The 19,722-nt window shown below is 51.7% G+C and overlaps 1 protein-coding gene across 2 annotated transcripts in view; it reads right to left on the reverse strand.

Moving 5' to 3' along the window:
- Positions 1 to 3,121: 3,121 nt before the first annotated feature.
- PACSIN1 (protein kinase C and casein kinase substrate in neurons 1) overlaps positions 3,122 to 19,722 on the reverse strand; it is a 65,985-nt gene continuing 49,384 nt past the window's right edge. For both annotated transcript variants that reach the window (XM_045013934.1, XM_045013935.1), the window contains exons 2-10: positions 16,355 to 16,484; positions 15,155 to 15,311; positions 14,211 to 14,446; positions 13,203 to 13,358; positions 12,297 to 12,472; positions 11,664 to 11,784; positions 11,405 to 11,529; positions 10,645 to 10,838; positions 3,122 to 9,714 (exon numbers count right to left, since the gene is read on the reverse strand). In XM_045013934.1, coding sequence (XP_044869869.1) covers positions 9,605 to 9,714; positions 10,645 to 10,838; positions 11,405 to 11,529; positions 11,664 to 11,784; positions 12,297 to 12,472; positions 13,203 to 13,358; positions 14,211 to 14,446; positions 15,155 to 15,311; positions 16,355 to 16,417 — 1,338 coding nt within the window. In that variant the 5' untranslated portion in view covers positions 16,418 to 16,484 and the 3' untranslated portion in view covers positions 3,122 to 9,604. The remainder of the gene's footprint in view (positions 9,715 to 10,644; positions 10,839 to 11,404; positions 11,530 to 11,663; positions 11,785 to 12,296; positions 12,473 to 13,202; positions 13,359 to 14,210; positions 14,447 to 15,154; positions 15,312 to 16,354; positions 16,485 to 19,722) is intronic.

The following is a 19,722-nucleotide window of genomic DNA, read 5'->3' on the forward strand; positions in this document are numbered from 1 at the left end:
CAGAGAGCAGCAATGCTCTGGTGTAGACGACTGCCAGAAGGACTGAGGGTTATCGGCTGGAGATGCTGCAGCTGAAGCGTTTGCCTCCCTTGTTGGCTTGTTTGGAGGTGGGTAGGCAGTAGGAAGCAGTGGAATTGTCCAGTAGCGTGTGATGCTGGGTTAGCAGCTGCATAACTGGCTGGTGTGTCCAAGAACCTCTCAAGTGTCCTGCTTCTCTTCCTTACGGAGAAGCAGTTCTGAAGCACGTGCCTTGCTGTATCTGGAAAATCACTTCAACACGTTCATCGTGTCCGACTGGCCCTCTGAGACGTGCAGTGGGCAGCTTCCCTTTTTCTGGGTGCCATTATTCCTTAGCATCATTTTAATACGTCAGGACTAGATTCTGAACTTATACCAGCCGGTTTATACCAGCCTAACTCTCTGAGCTTCAGCGGGTTACTCTGGATTCACACTGGTGTAAATGAGATCAGAATCTGGCCCAAATGTTGTTTTGGAGTCAAGTTCTGCTACTACCTATCCCAGTTCGTCTCCCGTTGCCTTTGGCAAGAGCAGCACCAGCTGTAAACCAGACAAGCCTGGCTGATCGTGGGGTGGGCTCTAACTCGGGGATTGCCTAACTGGGCCAAACCTCGGGCACTCGACTCGGCTCTGAAGCGACTGAACTAGCCAGTTTCTGGTGCACACTTGAATGGGTGCGGTGACCATTTTCGGGCATTGTGTGTGAAAGGACAAAGTCACCCATGCGCAGGATGTGAGAGAGGCTCATTTGAAAGGAAAGACAATAGGATCATACACAGCAGCCTTCTGCCAGGGCTCACGCTGACCCAAAGCTGGGACACTCTGGCACTTAGAGGCATGAGAAGGCCATCTGGCTGAGCAGCAGGGTAACACCAAAAAGCTCTTCTGGGAAGCATGGAGCCAGCAGGCTGTGTAGTATGTTGCTTTGCCTGCTGGACAGGTTGCTGTACTATCTTTCTGCTCATTGGCCAATCTCCTAAGCAAGAGTAGATTGCAAACAGAGTGGGAGCAGTATATCTTGCATCCCTTCAGTGCTGCCCCACTGGGGACAAAATGAAGGCCACTGGGCAGGTTTCCCTTCTTCACCACAACGTGTGGCGTTTATGCCCCAGTTGTGTTAGTTAGTTTCCTAGTGACACCACCATCCTGTTTGTGAGAAATCTGCTGCCTATCCTGGGCAAACCAAGACTGGAGAAAGAGCCAACCTGCTCTTGGAGCACAGAGTGATCAAAGGTGGGTAGGGTGCAGCACGACAACTGGGTTGGCTTTTGGTGACCAGAGGTTGAGCTTGTTTTCTAGTAAGGCTGCCTCCTTAATTCGACTGGTGATTAAGGGGATTCGCTGGTGTTGAAAGGGGCTGGGGCAGAAAGCCTGAAGACTAATATTATAGCCTGGGTACTAACAAGAAAATTAGTAACTTTCTTACCCCCATACTTCCAGCTTCAGTCCTGATCTGGCAGTCCCACTACTAGCGTTGACTAAGGAAGTCATTCTCCATCTGATATGGGCTCAAGCTGCAGACTTTGGATCCAGATTTCAAAGTCCCCAAGGTGTTTGAATCTGGGCTTTTTGATTCAGCGCATTATAAAGAATGGAGCCATTTGCAAAATTCAGATGAAGGTTTGGATTCCAACTTCCACCTGCAAAATAGCCAGCACTTTGGTTCTCCTGTATGTGCTCTCTCTGCCCCAGTCAGTCTTTCTGCTCAGATTGCCAACTATGAACCAGTTGTGATGGCTGTTCATGTGGTGTATGGACACCTGTTTACTAAGAACTAGACAGAGACCCACTAAACTCATTTCCTACCAGCGCACAGGACTTTCTTGACTGCCTTATTCTTGTACCTGTTTTTAAAGGGATTATTATTTGTTTTTTTACACCTCTGCAGTTTACTCCCACAGGGAAACAAATCAACAGAAGCTGACAAGATTATAGTACAATAGAACTAGGGTAGAGAGTTGTTTAAACTGTACATTTCATAACAGGCCAAGTTACCTAGTAATGTTGATCTTTTATATTATAGTTTTTTATTTGTTTTCTTTTGGTTTTGGCTGATGAGACGTTGTGGTTCAAGTTCAAATGAAGAGTTTAGAAGGGAGACAAGGATATGTGTAAAAGCCTTTGGAAGAGTTTAAAGAAAAATATACATACGTGTTTTATTTTGGTTTTTGTTTTTTAACTTAAAAGAGCTGCCTGTGTTGGCTGCTGCCTTTGTATTTCCTTCTGATAATTTTGTATTGTTTACATGTCAGAGCAGGAGCTCAAGTGCTTCTTAGATTCCCAGCATATGTTGTATCTCATTGCCTTGAAGTTCTGATGCCTTGCGGGGGGCGGGGAGACAGCTTTGTATCTTCTGAAAAACCATGAAAGTTGTGCCATGTGATTATTTGTGTGTATAATGAAAAGGGGAAAAATTGATGTGAACCACGTGGCTAACAGACCCCTCCCCTAGCCGAGGATCGGTCCAGTAACCTCCTCTCTATTACAATGAACAATGGTCTAGTCTGTTTTGGGGCTGGTTTTTTTCAGTTTGCGGTGGAAAGGGTGTATGCGGAGATGTGCAAAGTAAGTGTTTCCTTGCCTCTGTGTATGAGAACGTGTGTGCGTCCCTATGTGTGTGCAGGGAACATGCACGTGTGTTTGTGTTCACGTGTGCACGGTCCAAGAGCGCGTGTGTGTGAACGCTGCGGGGCAGTGGTAATAAACGCTACGTGGAGGGAGCAGCTGCTGCTGTCCACCTCGATTTTTGCTATAGCAACACATCAAAGGCAAACAAAGCTGCCTTTCTGCCATCTCTGTGACCCCAGCCCTGCAGCCTTTGGTGGTGTCTCAGGTTGGGAACCCATAATCACGCGCCAATGTGGTCCCTAGATCCTCCTATGCTTCCCCCCACCCCTTTCCCTTATTGCTAGGGCACAGTGGCACGTTCTTGCATGAGGCTGTGTGTGAAAATGTGCACTCACGTCTAGGTGCTGCTTTTGCACAATCAGACCTCCTGTCCCCCTGGACTACTGTGCCTTTAAGGGAGCAGGTAAGGACACTGCCTAAAGAGGTGACCCAGTGGTGCTCAATACCCCCAATAACCAGGCAAAACACACCATGCATGAATAAAATAATCCTTTTTCTTTATTACTGTATTTTTTAAGTATTACCTATTTTTTTCCCTTTATAGAAGAAGAGGCAGCCTTGCGTGCCAGATACACACGCTCCTTCTCCTAGTGTAGCTTTGCTCGCAGTAACACTGTTAATTACAGCCTCAAGATTGCCCCCCAAGCCTCCAGGGCTCTAATGGGAAATGTTAAGCAACGGCCATGCCCCCATTTCTGTCCTCTCCCTCGAGAGATGAGTATAGAGCTAGACAGACAGTTAATGGCATTACCTCAACCACTGGAAACTCTGTTCCCTTCTATTTGAGCCCTTGAAGTTCCCCCCAGGCCATAAACGGGCAGCCTCCCATTTTAAAGCCTCATAGGTCAGATTTGCCTTCTCTTAACCCCGCTATTTTCCGGCGCGGTTGGGTCCTTTGGGGAAAGGGGGAGGGTGGAGTGCTTGCGACATTCTTTTGCCAGGGTAAAGGCTTGGCCCTTCGTGCTCTGCCTGTCCCATGACCCTCCATCTAAATACAGAATTATTCTCCTGGGAGCTGTTTGCTCGCCCACTACGAAACTCTTTCTGAGCCTCAGTGATGGATAGGGTGACCAACGGCGAGTTCAATGGATTTAGGAGCTAACACATTCAGTGGAGCAGTCAAGGGGAGGAAGCAGAGGACCTGCTCCATGTGGCGGATTAAATATTCTTAAACTGTGCCTGAGAGCCTGTCCTAAAAGTGTCTCAGCTCAGTCCTATTGGGTTACAACCCACTCCAGGAAGCTATTGGATAATGTAGGGACCACTCCCGCAGAGGAGCCTCCAAACCCCGTCTGAGCCTGGTCTGAATTCAGAGAGCTCAGGACCTCCCAGGACTGCGCTCTTATGTTGTGATTCACCCTAGCATTTGGTTTGGGCCTTGCTTGCTCCTTAGGGAGTCTTGGCATCAGGGGAAAGTCTCCTGCAAAGGACCTTTACTGAGAGAAGAAGTGTCCGCCTCTGGTTATTGCTGGCTGTGCTGGCCGGCTTGGGAGACAGGTCACGCGTCTTTTTCTAAAGAGAATGGGCCAAATTCCTCATGGACGTGGCTCTGCTGACTTCACTGGAGCAACATAAAAGATTTCCCCTGTGCACCGTCCACTCAGTTCCATGTTTCCCATCCCCATTGCCCTAAAGCAGAGCGGAAGTTTCAGTGCCTTCCATGCAGGACATGGCCAACTCCCATCACTTTACCCACAGTGAAAACTTTCACCCACTTGACGTAAGGGCTATTTCTTCTGTCCCAGCTGGATCAAGGCCCTGCAGTCACTTCATTATTGCTGTTCTGAGCTTGGCAAAAACAAAATAAAGCCTAAGTGTCCCTCTCCTGCCATTCCAAACTCAAAGCTCCTCTGACCTGGAGCTGCAGCGTGGAAAAGCGTCTGCCAAACGTTCCTGGAACCAAACATCAGGAAGCGAGATGGGCCAAGGGGGTGGTTATGAGGATTGGGTTTCCCTCGTCCTTTCAGGCTTGGAGCTGAATTGGAACTAGGCTTGGGCTTTAGGTTGGACAATGCTAAAATCCAGTGCTGCACGACCACAGGCTAAGTGGGAGGCAAACACGCACCCCCAACTTGATCTGGGGAGACTCAAAATCTTGCAAGGATCTTGGCTTCATCCTGACAGCAAAACTTTAGACCACTCCCCCCGATCTGGCTTTGGATCTGACTTGGAAGCAAAGCCCTCATGGCAGCATCAGGGATTTGAGCCAATCCCTCCTCCCCATCAACAAAGGCTTCATGGCAGAGGTCCTGGCTCATCTCCTATGAGGAGTGATAAGAGAGCTGGTCTTTGCTGCAAAGGGCCTTTTCCACCTGTTTCCCACCCCAGCTCTGGCCTGCTCCTGCAACAGGCTCAGCTTCTCAGCATCTTGGAGGGACGTGTTTTCAGAACACTCAAGTCCTGGTGGTCAGAGGGACTGAACCTCCCCAACTCTAGATGATGAAGTCTGCAAGCACCCAAGGCTTCTGAAAACCAGGCCCCCGGGTTCTCGAGCTTCTCTGGATGAACACAACAGGTCCTTTTACACCTGGTTCAGGCGCAGCGATAATTCAGCGTGCAATGGGTGGAGGTGGGAGGCATCATACTTCCTGTGCAGGAAGTGCCCCCCCCAACCCCGCCACACTGGCACTTGAGAAATATCCCTGCTCTTACTCCCTATACCCATTGCCTGCTACAAACCAAACCCCAAAGTAATGCTCATCTGGTAAAGGTGACAGTTACATCTACACCAGGTGATATTCGAGCACAAGACTCAAAGGAGGGTTAAAATCCATATAACAATTACATAGCTCAGTTACTCTTTTTGTTGTTTTTGTCATATCCACAGTAATACAATCACTATATATATATATATGTAGATAGATAGATCTTTTTTAAATTACACAATCAATGTACAAAAAACAGGTGCAGTGCTGAGACAACAGCATTTCCTTGACTTGTTGTTGTTGTTGTTAACTAATGGAAGAAATAGAGCTGAAGGTTGGAGAGGTCTTGTCTATGTTATCCAGGATGCAGCACATTTATTCGGGCGGGAAGAACACTTGGTCGCTGGAGTCAATAATTCATGAACTAAACAGACTGAGGAGGAGGAGGAGGTGGAGGGGAGGCAGCTGATGAATTTGAAGATGATGGGGGATAAATAAGCAATCATCTGTGGCTTCCTGTGGAAAAATCAGGGGGACCTTTTCTCCTGAACTGCTCAAGGAATGGCAGATAACCTGTTACCCATATGCACCCGTGGGCCATATGAAATTTGAATCCGCTATATAAATGTTCTTTGTTGTTTTTCTGCACCTCCAAGACACAAGCTGCCCCGGTGGAGGCTGCTTAAGGAGCATGGTAGCCAGATGCTGAGAGGAGGCGGAGCCTGCTGGAAAAGGGGCGGGCAGGGTGAGCCATGACTCAGCTGTGACTCATGAAGGGCTGCTCTTGCTGCGCAGGGGCAATGGAGTATTTAGCCCCATTCACTTACACTCAGGGCAGGAAGAGGCTTCTCAAGACCTGCCCCATGGGAGTTGTCATATGTATCTCTACCAGTCAATATCTTTTTGTCCTGAATAGGGGGGAGGCCGGGGAGATGATGTCTTGCTAAATTCTGGCTAGGAATCTCCTGAATGGCTCGTCTTTGCATTCAGCATCGATGGAACCAGCCTGAGGCTCACCCAGAGATTAGGAAAGGAAATGTGGTTGGATGACAAGTGACCCAACTTCACTGCCAGTAGGAGGAAACAGCTTGGATAACTAGGTTTGCTTTTGCCAGCTTCTCTCCTGGGAAGGTTTTGGGTTGGGTTATGTTGTGAACCTACTGAGCAACACCCTCTCACTGCTCCTTCCCGCATGGGCTTGCTGGTAGGCCCCACTTACAAAGCATCCCAGGGCTATGAAATAACAAATACAGATGGAACTCAGACCTGCATTGTTTGGACGTAGGGTTATGGGCTCAGGCGTGTCTCTAGTGCAACAGAGAGTGATGACAACATAAGTAGCTGTGTGGTGGTTTAGTCTTCTGGTGACCTCTCCCACGGGCAACGGGTTGTTGGCGTTATCTCAGTCTTCAGGCTAAAACCACAGGGGAACAGCCATCCCTGTTTTCCAGGGGACGCTTGACCCTTTGAACAGCTCCTGCCTGCTTGTCTCTGGCAAAACCTTCCAAGGAAGACGTTCTAACAGAGGTTCTATTTGCCATGGGATGCCAGCCAGTATTCACATCCCCTACCTGACTGAAGCAGAAGTAAAAGCAAGTGTCCCTTTCTCCCACAGTCCTCACTTTGCTATCCTGGCTTGTAGGGGGTTAAAAGGCTGAGATGCTGCAGCTCCATGTAGCGTTTGACAAAAGGATTGTTTTTTTTATAGCCCTGGGATGCCACCTTTGTGCCCTCGTGGGGACTTTCCACCTGCCACTGATGGGAGAAGCCACAGGCATTCCCCAGGCATGATTAGCGCTAGAAAGGCTGGGCTTGGCAAGCGATGTAATGGCCCCTTTCCTCCATGGATCAGAGTAAACACCAATCCCCATCCTCTTTTATTCTCCGCGAGGAGACCCTGGTGTATCAGGCCAGACAGATTTTGCTTTGACGTTCTCTTCCATTTGGCATTTACTCTTTGGTTCCCACACCACTGCCTTTAGGTCTGATGCTGATCTAAATCCAGAGTAAAACCTCTGGTACTTGGGCAGAGTTACTCCAGATTTACACCAGTGAAACTGAGATTGGAATTGGGCCCCACATGCTTTACTTCCTTCTCTCGGGGCCGAGGGCCTGGTTCTGCCACATTTCCAGCTGATGCAGAACGCCCCTCTGGTATTATCATGGCTTAGGAAAGTCTCAGGGTCCAATCCACCCCCGCTTAAGCTCACTGAGGTCAATGGAGTTGCACAGGGGTGAATTGGTTGCTGGCTACAATGGAGCACCCACAGCTATACTGCTGGCAAGCAGAAGTGCAGGCTTGGCTTGGAAGTCAGGGGACAGGTCATGTGTGATCAGCAGGGCCTATGTGGTGAAAATGCCTTTCATGAGGAAGGTGCAGAGCAGCTGCTGGGGAATCCTATTCACAGTCCCTCCAGGGAGCTCATGACAGGACTTGGGGCCATGAATGGGGCTGGAGGACACCCATTCTCATTGGGGAAGGGACACAGCAGCTTGCTTTATAGCTGTCTTTCCTCTGTGTTGCAGCATCAGCACCTATCCCCACTCTTACACCGGTTGGGATCCAGGCTCGGAATCCATTCCATACACACCAATCCAGTCCCATGTTCTCTCCTCTTGGAAGCTGTGTCCAGAGCCCACACCAGGTGCACAAAGCTATGCAGATGAGTTGTTCCTTAGCCTAACCTAAAGGAGGGACCCTCTCCTGTCTGAAGTGCAGGCTTCATTTACTAACTGCTTCTCACCTGTGACTCTTCCACATGCGTCCTAGGCAGGGTGGTGGCCTGAAGCATCTCCCATGCTACGCACCCAGTCAGAATGCCAGGCGACTCCTCTCCATGCCCCCTGCCTCCTCCATCAGGTGGCTGGGGGAGAAAGCCTGCACGTGTAAAGGGAATATCCTGGACCCATCCACATCCGGTTGGAATCAACATAAATCTCCACCACATTCCAGTGCAAAGAACGGGACAGTGAAGTCTGGTCCCACCTTAGTTCAGTGGCAGAAAAATAGTCCCTCTGATGGTCCCTGGTGAGATTCCTTTCCCAGGAAGGAGGTCTTGATCCAGGCCTAAGATTCATCCCAGCCTGGCACCCTGAATCACCCCAGCACCTGTCACTGTTACAAAGAGGTTTCCAACAGTGGTGAAGTAGCATTGCAAATCTCCAAACAAGAGGTGATGCATTTCAAGGCCCAGTTCGCTCCCTCCCAGAGTGCAGGCCTCCATTAGCTTTCACAGGCCTACACTGCTCTCCACACCACAGCGGTGTACCAAGCATCCCCTGAAAAGGGAGCAGGAGTCCACATTGTGGTTCAGGGTCCACAGGTGCCTTTGCTCCAGTGTGCCCAGGTGCTGCCAGAGGCATTCCTGTCTCGGACTGGAGAACTTGTACAGCCTTGCTAGGAAGCTGGACTGAGGAAGTGATGAAATGTCACTGAAGAGCATTGGAAGGAAGCCTTTGCTGAGTCCAGGATGACAATATGATACCAGCGACCACACCATGGTGATGTCTGATTAGAGGAGGAAGAGGGGAAGACCATACTCTAAAAAGGGAAGGTCCCCAAAGCTTTCACTGGGATGAGGAATCTTCCTTTAATTTACAGGAAATCAATCCTGCTTGCAAGACATCAATGAGCCCTAATCCTTGCCCAACTTGAAGACTCGGTGTGTTCAGCTGGATGGGAGATGTATGGTGCATGGATGTGGTTTGAGATGAATGGGAGAGGGCACGGATAGGTAGGGAGATTTCCCCCCCCCCACCCTCCTGCAAAGATGGAGAAACTGGAAAGACAATGATTAGGGAGGGTGAGTATAAAAATCTATACATAAATAAAAGGGGATAAATTCCATTTCCTCCCATTTTAATTTGGTTATGTTCAAATAGGGCAAATTTGACCGGTCCCAGCAGTTGACATGCTGTGTGTTTCGGAACAGTTCCAGCCAATGGGAAGGTGGGCTTATGATTACAATAACCTTAAAAACCAACCAATCAGAAGCCCTGGAAATGCCCTCATTGGTTGGGCTTTAAAATCTTGAGGTATTGGCTTTTTGCTTTGAAAAAAAAAAATGACAGACAACGTCGACCTTTCACTTCACATTATCTTAGAAGAAGAAGAGGAAGAAAAGCCAGTATGCAAAATACTCTTCTGAGACGGCTCTTAAAAAAATAAAAGCTTGGTTGGAAAATATGTTTGAATCTCTAATGGTGCAGCGTGAGTGACCAGACAGCAAGATGGCTGGTTGGCTGGTGTAGAGAAATGAAGACGACGGAGGGTTTGTTTATTTTCTGACGGCAATGACGAGAACACCACGAGGTTAGATAGACTCCACATAGTTGGCTGGGTAAAGGCCGAGTTGCCCATTGTCTAGACGCCCTTTGCACCATCCTTGTTCATCTTCTTCACCTAATTTGGTTAATTCATCGCCTGAGGCAAAAAGCAGAAATAAAGAATTCATTGCCAGTCGCCTGTGGCTCTCTTACCCTGAATGCACACGCCATGGGTGGGTAGAGCGGCCTGAGCCTTGAATTTCCAGTCTGGCATTCTGCCACTCGAGCTGAAGGAGTAACTCCATTGGCTGACAGCAGTGGAAGGTACTTATCCAGCTACTGGAAGGGGACATGTAATAGAGATTGAAAAAGTGGATTCTATGGATGTGTGTGGTGTGTCCCAACTTCCGTTCTGTACCACCTGAGTTAACTCATAATGTTCCCAAAGTGACTCCCACTGGATCAGGGGTGGCTCTAGGGATTTTGCCGCCCCAAGCACGGCAGGCAGGCTGCCTTCGGTGGCTTGCCTGCAGGAGGTCCCCGGTCCCGCGAATTCGGCGGCAGCCTGCGGGAGGTCCACCGAAGCCGCGGGACCAGGACGCCCTCCGCAGGCATGCCGCTGAAGGCAACCTGCCTGCCGCCCTCGCGGCGACCGGCAGAGCGCCCCCCCGTGGCTTGCTGTCCCAGGCACGCGCTTGGTGTGCTGGTGCCTGGAGCCACCCCTACACTGGATGGACATGTTCCAGGCTCAGGCCATGGGTGAGGGGTTTCTGCAAAGTTGGTGCAAAATCGGCCATGCCTTGTTTGTGTTGTATAAGTGTATGAGGAGCCAGAAACCTCCCCTCTTCCCCGTATGTTCAGGGTAAACACTGTGGGGGCTTGGATAAGTCAGACATGGTGCCGCTGAGTTAACTCAAACTTTCACAAAACAACAAAAAACCTCTCATGTAGACTCCTGGCTGGGTAGACGCCTCTTAAAAGGATCAGCTCTCCCCTTCCTCCCCCCACCTCCTCCACAGTTCCCCTGCCACAACCTCTGCTGTGCCAGGGGGCTAGTGCCAGCTGCCGGACGTGCCCTGTGCCATACCTGCTTTGAAACTCAGCTCATCCTGCTCCTGCCCATCGTAGTCATACAGAGCCCGCACGCGCATTCCCTTCCCCGCCGGCTCCTCCTCAAAGGGGTTGGCGCCGCCGTTGGCCTCGCTGGCACTGAAGGAGTTGCCACCCTCATCGTCCGACCACTCAGTGGTGTAGGGCTGGCTGCGGTCGTAGCTGCTCACGCTGGGAACGCAAAGCGGGTAGACAGTGCCGTGAAGAGAGGGAGGGCGGGAGGGAGGCACGGACCCGGGGGGCAGGAGAGTGTGGGTCCCGGCAGAAGAGGGAATGTAAGAAGGGCAGCTGCCAGGGCCTTCCCCAGACACAGAAAGAGCTGGGGCCTCACCAGCTAGATTCACCTGACAAGGGGTGGAGTCACACGGGCACTCAGATCGCTGCCCCAGAGCCGGAAGTTACAGGACTGGCAGCAAAGACCCTTTGCTGTATCACAGCGTATCCCCCAGAAACCTCCTGCCCTGAGACACGACCACGTCCCCTCTGCTGTATCACAGCGTATCCCCCAGAAACCTCCTGCCCTGAGACACGACCACGTCCCCTCTGCTGTATCACAGCGTATCCCCCAGGAACTGCCCGCAGTGAAACGAAATTGCACGAGAGGGCTTCTAAACAAAGGATAACATGTACATTCCTGCTCCCTGCCTCCCACCTCCACTGTGCCTCTGCAGCCTTCCCTATCCCTCCCTGTGGACTGGAAATTGGAGGGGCCCCTCTCGCAGCTTGGGCGTTGTCACCTGCCGCGGTCTCCGGCCACTGCTGCTGACTCGCCCGGGGTAGTGGCATTGGTCAGGGTCACCCCTTCGTTCTTCTTAATCTTCTCTCGCCTCGTTATCGTGTGTGTGAGGTCCGGGTTCCACTCCTGGAGACACAAAGCAACACGTGCCCCTGTGCGCCTGCCGGGCTCTCTTCACCTGCCTGCCCGCCACGTTCCCCACCCTGCCCCCTCCCCATTTACGGCAGCCACCTCTGGAGCGGGGCGGGCGGGAGCCTCACCTCAAACTGGGGCCAGTTCATAGGCATTCCCGGGCCGCTGGTGCTGCGGAACCACCTGAGGTCCTCCTGCGCGTCCGCCACACGGATGGTTTGCTCCAGCTCGCGATAGACATTGGTGTAGCTGAGGGAGGTCACAAGCAAAGCAGAAGTGAGGAAGCCCGGGTGCCCCCCTGCGTTCACGGACAACTGAAGCTCCTTCGAGACGAGCCGGGGAAGGTCTGCGGACACTTACTGGCAGAGAAGGTGGCGGTCGGGGGCGGTTATGGGAGGATGGATTGGAACTATGGGGCAAGCGGAACTCCCAAGAGAACTCAGAACTGGCATTCCTCCTGCTGGCCACAGGAGGGAGCCAGGCCGCTGCACAAATCCACCTGGCGTGGCCATTGATCATGGGATATCCCTAGATGCGGCTGGAGCCACTGCTTCCAGCCCTGTGCTCTCCATCTGCCCTTAGAGTGATTGGGTCTGACTGGGCTTTGGGAGCCTCTGCTGGGGACCTGAGCTCATCTAGCATCCTCTGGGGCCTGGTTCATGGCAGCCCGGCCAGTCAAGTCCCTGGAGACCCCTGTAGTTCCTACAGGCTGCTGCTCTCGCTCTCCCGTCCCTCCCCAGCACCCCCGTGGGCGTGGTTACCTGCTACTCTCAGCCAGGTTCAGGTGCCGCTTGATGTCCAACAGCACCTCCTTCAGGAAGATGAGCCTCTTCTCCTCGAACTGCTGGCACTGCTCGAACACCTGCTCCATGCTCTCCATGTACTGCGGGGTGCACTTGTTCAGCTCCTCCAGCACCTTCTCGTACTTCTCTTGGGTCTGCGGGCACAACCCGGGGCCAAGGTTAAAGCCCAGGCCCCCAGAGCTCCTTGCCTGGGCCCTGACAGAGTCTCTCCCCACCCCACATCCAGCTTGTGATGAACCCATCTTCATTTTTGTGAGGGCAGAGAACCTGGACCTTCAGCTGGGACAAATCAGCAAGCCCTGAAGTCAATGGAGCTGTGATTTATACCAGCCGGGGACCTGACTCCCTTGGAGAGACAATGATTTACACCGGGTGGGGGTATGATGCCATTGGAGTGATGCTGCTTTATGCCAGCAGGGGAGTGGACCTTCTCTCCCCTAACTGTTGCTTCTGCTGCACTTGCAATCCCACCAGCTGGACCTGCTGCACCCAGACTGTAGTTGTTTGGGGTTGGCTCAGGGGCTGAGATCCTTTGTGGAAGGGGAGTGGGAGAAGCCACTATATCACCAGAGCCCCTCTTTCAAGGACAAAAAAGGCCAGTAGCCTCTGGTAACCTAGTAAGGCCCCTTCCTGAAGGAGACAGAGAGTGGGGTTCCAGGCGGGTTCTCCCATCTCGCCTGGTTCTAAGGGCCAGTGCATTGTGTCCTGGCTTCCCTGGAGACTGGAGCTATGTATCCACAGAGCCCTGGCATCATGGCAAGCTTCCCGCAGGCTGCTTCACCAGCATGACTCACCACGGACCCGTAGGGAGCTGGGTGTATGTCTGGGCACCCTTCCCCTTCCCTCAAGGGCAGCAGCTCGCACCTTTTGCACATCTTGCTTGCACTTTTCCACCTTGTCCTGGAGCTTCTTCTGCTGGTCTGCAGTGATGGACTGCTCTGCCTTGCTGTTGGCTTCCCGGGTCATTGCCAGCTTCTCCTCTTTGCACGCCAGGTGATATGCTTTCTTGGCCGTCTCCACCTGTTGCCGGGAGGTGGGATGAGGGAGGGAAGGAACCCAGGACAGATGTTTGCAGATGTTCTACCTGTAACCCTTATCCCTTCCCCTAAACACCTCTGCACTGCAATTGGACTTCCACCCTGCCTTTGTGCTGTGTCTCCCCGTCCCTGCGAATGGAGACTTGGGCATGGTTTTGTCTCATTCCACCTTCGCCCAAGGGCAATGGTGTGCTTGGAACCGAGTTCCTCTGGGGTTGGCGGCAGAAGAATGGGCAAGTACTCGTTATTATGGTGTGTACTGCAGTAGCACCTAGGAGCCCCAGTCCTGGGCCAGGACCCCCTTGTGCTAGGCACTGTACAGACATCGAACAAAAAGATGGTCCCCTGATCCTGTTCCTGCCTCCTACATTCAGCCCTTGGGGACTTGGCTGGCTTCTCTCAGGCACAGCACAAGAGGTGTTGAATGGGGAACTCCATGGGCAAAACAGGCACCTGTCTGCGGCCCCTTGAGGAATGACTGGTTCTTCCAGTGGCACAGCAGGTACCAGCCCTGGTGCCTCACCAGAGACGGGGATTCTTTGGACACTATGCCCCCCAGACCCCCTGCAAGCTGTGACTGGTGCCTTTGTGGTTACAACAGGCATCTTCCTCCTAACTGCTCCCAAGGTACAACCAATACCTCAGGCCATAAAGCCGCACCTTCTCCTCCACCTTGCCACATGTTCTGGTGCCTGTGTGAGTGGCTTGGGCACCTGGCCCCCATCCCAGTGCCCTGTGGGTACAGTAGATGGGCTCTTTCCTACCTGACCTCGTGAGGCTCTCAGTGGTTCACCTCTCGGTCAGCAGGCCCGCTCCACCCTGCCCTGCCTCCTACCTCCTTCATTTTCTTGGCCCAGGGTTTCTGCGCTTTCCGGAAGCCGTCGTCTGCCTCCTTGGCCTCCTTGAAGCCTCCCATGATCTGCTTGTGGTAGGCGTCCTTCTGCCAGTTCTTCACCTTCTCAAAGTCCTCATTCAGCAGGCTGTTCTTCACATCCTGATGCAACTCGCTCACCTTGTCTGCCTCTGTCATCATGGCTCCCCACGCCTTCTCCAAGCTGCCATACTGCGGGCCTGCAGGACAGGGCTCAGGTAAGCAATCAACATCATGGCAATGCCCAGCCCTTCTCTAGTGGCTCCTGTCTGTGAGACCCGCAAAGTGCCCATTTCATGGCTGGGAAAACTGAGGCACAGAAAGTGTGGAGGGGGGTGATTTGTTCAAGGAAGCACAGCAAATCAGGGGTCAAGTCAGGAATGGAACCCAGGAGTCCTGTTTCCTTGTCCCTGGTTCTAGCCCAAAAGCCATGCTGCTGCCAATGCCCCTGTCTGACATATTGCTCACTGGGAGACTGGTGGGGTTAAAATCAAACAAGTCAATTCTTTGAATCTGGACGGCCTGCTGAATTGGATAATTCGGGGCCAGGCAGGAAGCCCACAGTTGTTACCTGATGGGACTTCACAGCAACAGGGGGTGGGGAGAGAATTGAGATCCTCCAGCTCCAAGAAACCAGGCCCCTGCCACACGAGTGAGAGGAGACTCTCCATTAGCAGTGCGGGACCTATGCCACACAATCGAGCAGTTCTGATTCCATCCAGAAGAGAGCAGTGGCGCATGCACTACCAGCCAACTCGATCTAGTTATTAGAGGACATCAAAGTATAGATCTAAAGAATTTGCAGGGGGAAATGTACGAGCGCCATCCCCAAGGGCCCATTCTGGGGGATGAATGCTGCAGTGCCCTCAAACCATGAAGGGCTGCGGACAGAGGCAGGGCCGCGATACCTTTCTCGATCAGCTGCCTCCACCTCTTGGACCAGTCGGTCAGCTGCTGGGCATAGGCCTTCTCGATCTTGGCCCGCTCGTGGACGCAGTTCATCAGGTCATTGCAGAGCCGGTGCCCGTCGTCGATCCGTTTCACCGTCCGTTTGTAGTTCCCCACCTGCCGGAGAGATGGACAGCTGGCTGGGAACAACAGCAGGAACAATGCCCACTCTGGAGACAGGAGGGAATGGTGAGTGCTGGCACCAGGCCAAATCGAACCGGGTGGGAGGAGAGGGCTGGGGGTGAAATCAGCCATTTCTGGAGTGAGTGGTGCTAGACTGGCTCAGGAGAGTAGAGGAGGGGAGGCTGTGTGAGAGGTTGGAGGCTGAAGCGGGTCTATTTTAATTCAACCCAGGAGCCCTCTCTGCCGTTGTCTCACACTGTGGCTGGATGGGACTAGGACAAAACCAGGTAGTTTCTTTTCACGCGTGACTTGCGACAGGACTGAAACGCTGCTATCCCGAGAGAAGAGGCCCGTGCGCTGCAAGGCTGCATTTCAGAGGGTCACATTCAAAAGACAGAAAGAACACCGCATTCTCTCCATAACTCATTCCCCCGTGCAAGGTCACGGAGCTCTCTAAGCACCCTATAGCGTGTGCCGAGCCCTGAGCTGGATGCTGAACGGCTGAGCACTGACGACGGCTGAGCTGGGAACACACAGTGCTTCTGCTGCTCAGGCCCTGAGAGCGCAGCGCCTGCATCTGCAATTTGAACGCAGCCGGCATTCGATGCTCCTTGACGGTTTGCGCCGCCTTGGGCAGGAGACCGGGTTCCAGCGAGATGTCAAGCCGACAGGGTTGTCCCTGGCTCTGATGATCATGGGGAGTTCAGCCTCTTGCAGGGGTGGTCAGGCGTTGCGGATGAGGGTCTCTGCTTGGCCCAGCCAGCAGGGGGAGCTTCCTATTTGTATAGTTTTGCCACCTCGGTTTGCAAATGTGGCTGCTTGAGGAGGCCGATGGCGCCCTCTAGGTTGGTAAGAGTTTGCTCAGAAAAAAAGTGCAGAGCAAACCCTAGAGAGCAGAGATGCCACCTCCAGGGCTGTGGGAGCACCTGACTATCCACCAGCAGAGCCCACCTAGGCACCAGGGGAGGCATCAGGTACAATCTGTTGCTCCTCCCTGCTTGCTCAATGTCTCTCAGAGGGTCTAGGGGGGAACTCACCTCCCAGAAGCTGTCGGTTATTTCCTCTGCAGCCGCCGCAGACTCATCGTAGGAGCCTGACATGGTTCCCGTTCCTCAGGGTTTAATGCACACGCTCAGCTGCTCTCCGGGAAGCACCAGACCTCATGCACTGGTCGGAAGAATGACAAGGTTCAGCAGGGGAGAATGCATCATTCAGAGCCCAGCCCTGCCAGCTGCTGTCAGACTTTGCCAAAGCCCGTTATAGCCCCCGCTGAAAATTTTCCAGTTACAAAAGCCAATAGAAAACTGATCTCCACCTTTTTAAAAATATATAAATAAATCAACCCTGTAAAATATTTGGTCTTGGGTAAAAATATTCAGGTTTTTTTCCTGAAAATTTATAGTGAAACTCAACTTTTCCACACACACAACAAATTGGATTAAAAGTCCATTTTTCCATAAAAAACATGTTTAGCGGGAAAAGCCCAATTCCGCTTTTCCAAACCACACCCCACAGGAATCATTTTTCCCACAAGTGAAATGATCATTATGCAATAATTAGATTACAGTAACCCACAGAAACCCCACTGAGGTCGTGTTCCCGTTGTAATAATACTCAGCTCCTATATGGCACTTTTTGTCAGTAGATCTCAGAGGAGAGAGGAGGAGGAGGTCACTATCATTACTCCATTTTACAGATGGTAAACTGAGGCACAGAGTGGGAAAGTCACTTGCCTAAGGTCACCCAGACAGCCAGGAAAGTCTTAGTCCAATGCTATCCAACTAGGCCACACTGCCTAGATGTACTAGATACCGTACACAAAACAAAGTGATGGTCCCTGCCCCAAAGAGTTTACAATTTGAGAAGCCAAGTGACGTATGAAGGATGGGGAGAAGGACCCAATCGAACAGAGACCAATTTTTAAGAATACATTTGTCATTTTTAGAAATAATTATGAAGAAAGACGGTGCCAGTTAATCCTGCCTGCCCTGCCAGCCATCATTAATTGGCTGGTTTCTCACAGGTATCAAGACCTAGAGGGATTTGAAAGAGGAGAGAATAGTGCCCCTACAGGTCAGTCAGGGAGGCTGTTCCATATATAAAAGGTGGCCATTTCAGGGGCGGGGCAGGGGGAATGTAACAGCCACTTAACAGACTACAGCAACACTGCAGAAAAGTTGGGGTTTTGGGTGGGGGAGAGGGGAATGAAAATGCATCCAGTTGAAATGGAAAAGGGAGTTTTGCCAGGTAGGGTCTAAGTCCCCAATTCAGCCAGGGCCAACGGTGAGCTTTGGAATGCTGAATTCATGAGCCTAAAAATACTCATCTTTACTACACCATCTTTTCCTAGGATAGCCCTGAACCTGGCAGCCATGTACTGAAGAATCACAAAGCGCTCACTTGGCTTTTGTACACCAAAACCCCTCAGCATGTATTAAAGCAAAGACAAGACGTGCATGGACTGACAGATCAAAACAGCTGCTTGACCGGCTCAGCAGCCAGCTCTCTCCTCTGAACAGGTCAGAAAAGCCATTTCTTTCCACAGCTCCAGCTTCAGACTCAGCCATACTCAAATTTAATTAGACTAGCAGGTGAAGGCAAGAACACTGGTTGAAACAATGTTACTTATTTTGCAAGTTCCCAGGTCTTTGAAAGCCATGGGAATGCAGTAGCTTCCAGAGAGTCTAGTGTAGTCCTTGTTTGTGTATATTGTGAAGTAAATAACCCTTTACATACTGGACTAAAATAAACCATAAGTAAGTCGGACTAGTACAAGTTCCATATTACACTGGTGCAGCCCACGTACACTAGGGGTGTGCACTAGCTTCATTATACAGCCATAGAGACAGAACCTTTTAGATCACACTCCTGTATTAAAGGGCTCCTCTCCTGCAATGAGAGAGGAATTTATATGTCTATCCATTCTTTGGCCTCTCTGACACTGGTCCAGAAGCAAGATCCTGCCTTGACCTTGGGACGAGTTCAGGGCCAGCTCAGCCCCCTTGCAGCCCTGTGTGTAAATCTCGCACATGCAGAGAGCAAGAGCTGGCCAGCTTGGTGTCTCGCTGCTGCTGTCACAGTCTCAGGTCACATGAGCGGTTAAGCAATGTTATTAAAGTCAATATATTCTAAAATGAGAGGTGTCTGTACTAGAAACCACTGCAGAGGGATGGGATGGGATGAGGCGCCTCGGGAGCCTGGCCTCCCCTGGTCCCAGCTACGCTACCCTTCCCTTCTGCATTCAGATCCTGGCTGCATTTAAACAGAGGGAGAATAAAATCCGTTGAGAGAGATTTCGGAAGTGGTTGGAGGCTTCTTCATATCTCAGCGGGGGGGGAGGGGGGGATAATGCCCACCGCCTAATGGCTCCCTCTGTCCTCCAGTACATTCAGATACCAATAGCACTAGGTTATGTGCATCCCCTCCATCCATTATAACCACTCCATGCCACCCTCTGCACCGTACTTAAATCTGTACTCCCAAGAGGAGCTCTGCTCCATTCCAAGGGTTTGCGATCTGGAAAGACATCCCCGTTGCAGATCCCAAATGCTCTATGAATAGCCCACACAAAGCGCCGGGCAACAAGGAGGAAATAACCCATGGACTGCTTAGCAGAAGAATTGTACCCTTACCCAGATTTCTTCATGCCCTGCTGCACATCCCTGCTGGACTGAGTGGCACACGAGGGGAGGCTGGAGGAGGATAGGAGGCTGGATTGCAGGTGTTGTTGGGGAGGATGGGGGACAGGGGGAGCCGAGCAACAGGAAATTCTCATCCTGATATTTCAACCTAATCCCTTCTGATCTTCTGAAAAACGGCATCCCCGGAGAATCACGTGAGCTGGCCAAGCCACTTAACCCTTTGCCGCTTTGCTAAAGGAGGGAAGAGCTGGCATTAGAACAAGGCTGAGAGGCAGCCCTGGCCAGGGAATGCCCAGCTGGTGCCCAGCAGAACACTCATCTGCACCAGGTGCTTCCAAATGGAAGATGGAACTGGAGAGGCTGTGAACTTGCCCATGGTCAGCTCTCTTGTACCTGTTCTCTATGGTGCCTCCTGCTGGGAGAAACTGGGAGTGGAGTGGCAGTGAGCTCCCTCTAAAATAGTATTGATACAGCTTACACAGCACAGAGGAGGACAACTAGCCTTTACAGGTCTGAACTAGAGGGGAAAAAGGTGAGGCATGCAGTGCCTTCGGGGCTCTCCCTGGCCAGAGATGCAGCCTTAGAGAAGATTCCAGGATCTTTTGCTTCTCAGGCAAACTGTTTTTAGGAAACTTTTCCATCAAATCCCTGAAAAATCTCATCAGCTATAACTAAAGCATCGGAGCTGGGGCTGACCCCAACCCCTGGGTCTGAGACATCTGTGGTTTGAAATCTGGACCCAGATCCCAGTTTTCTAAAGGGCC

Source organism: Mauremys mutica, chromosome 4 (assembly GCF_020497125.1).
Source record: "Mauremys mutica isolate MM-2020 ecotype Southern chromosome 4, ASM2049712v1, whole genome shotgun sequence".
Lineage (NCBI taxonomy): Eukaryota > Metazoa > Chordata > Testudines > Geoemydidae > Mauremys > Mauremys mutica.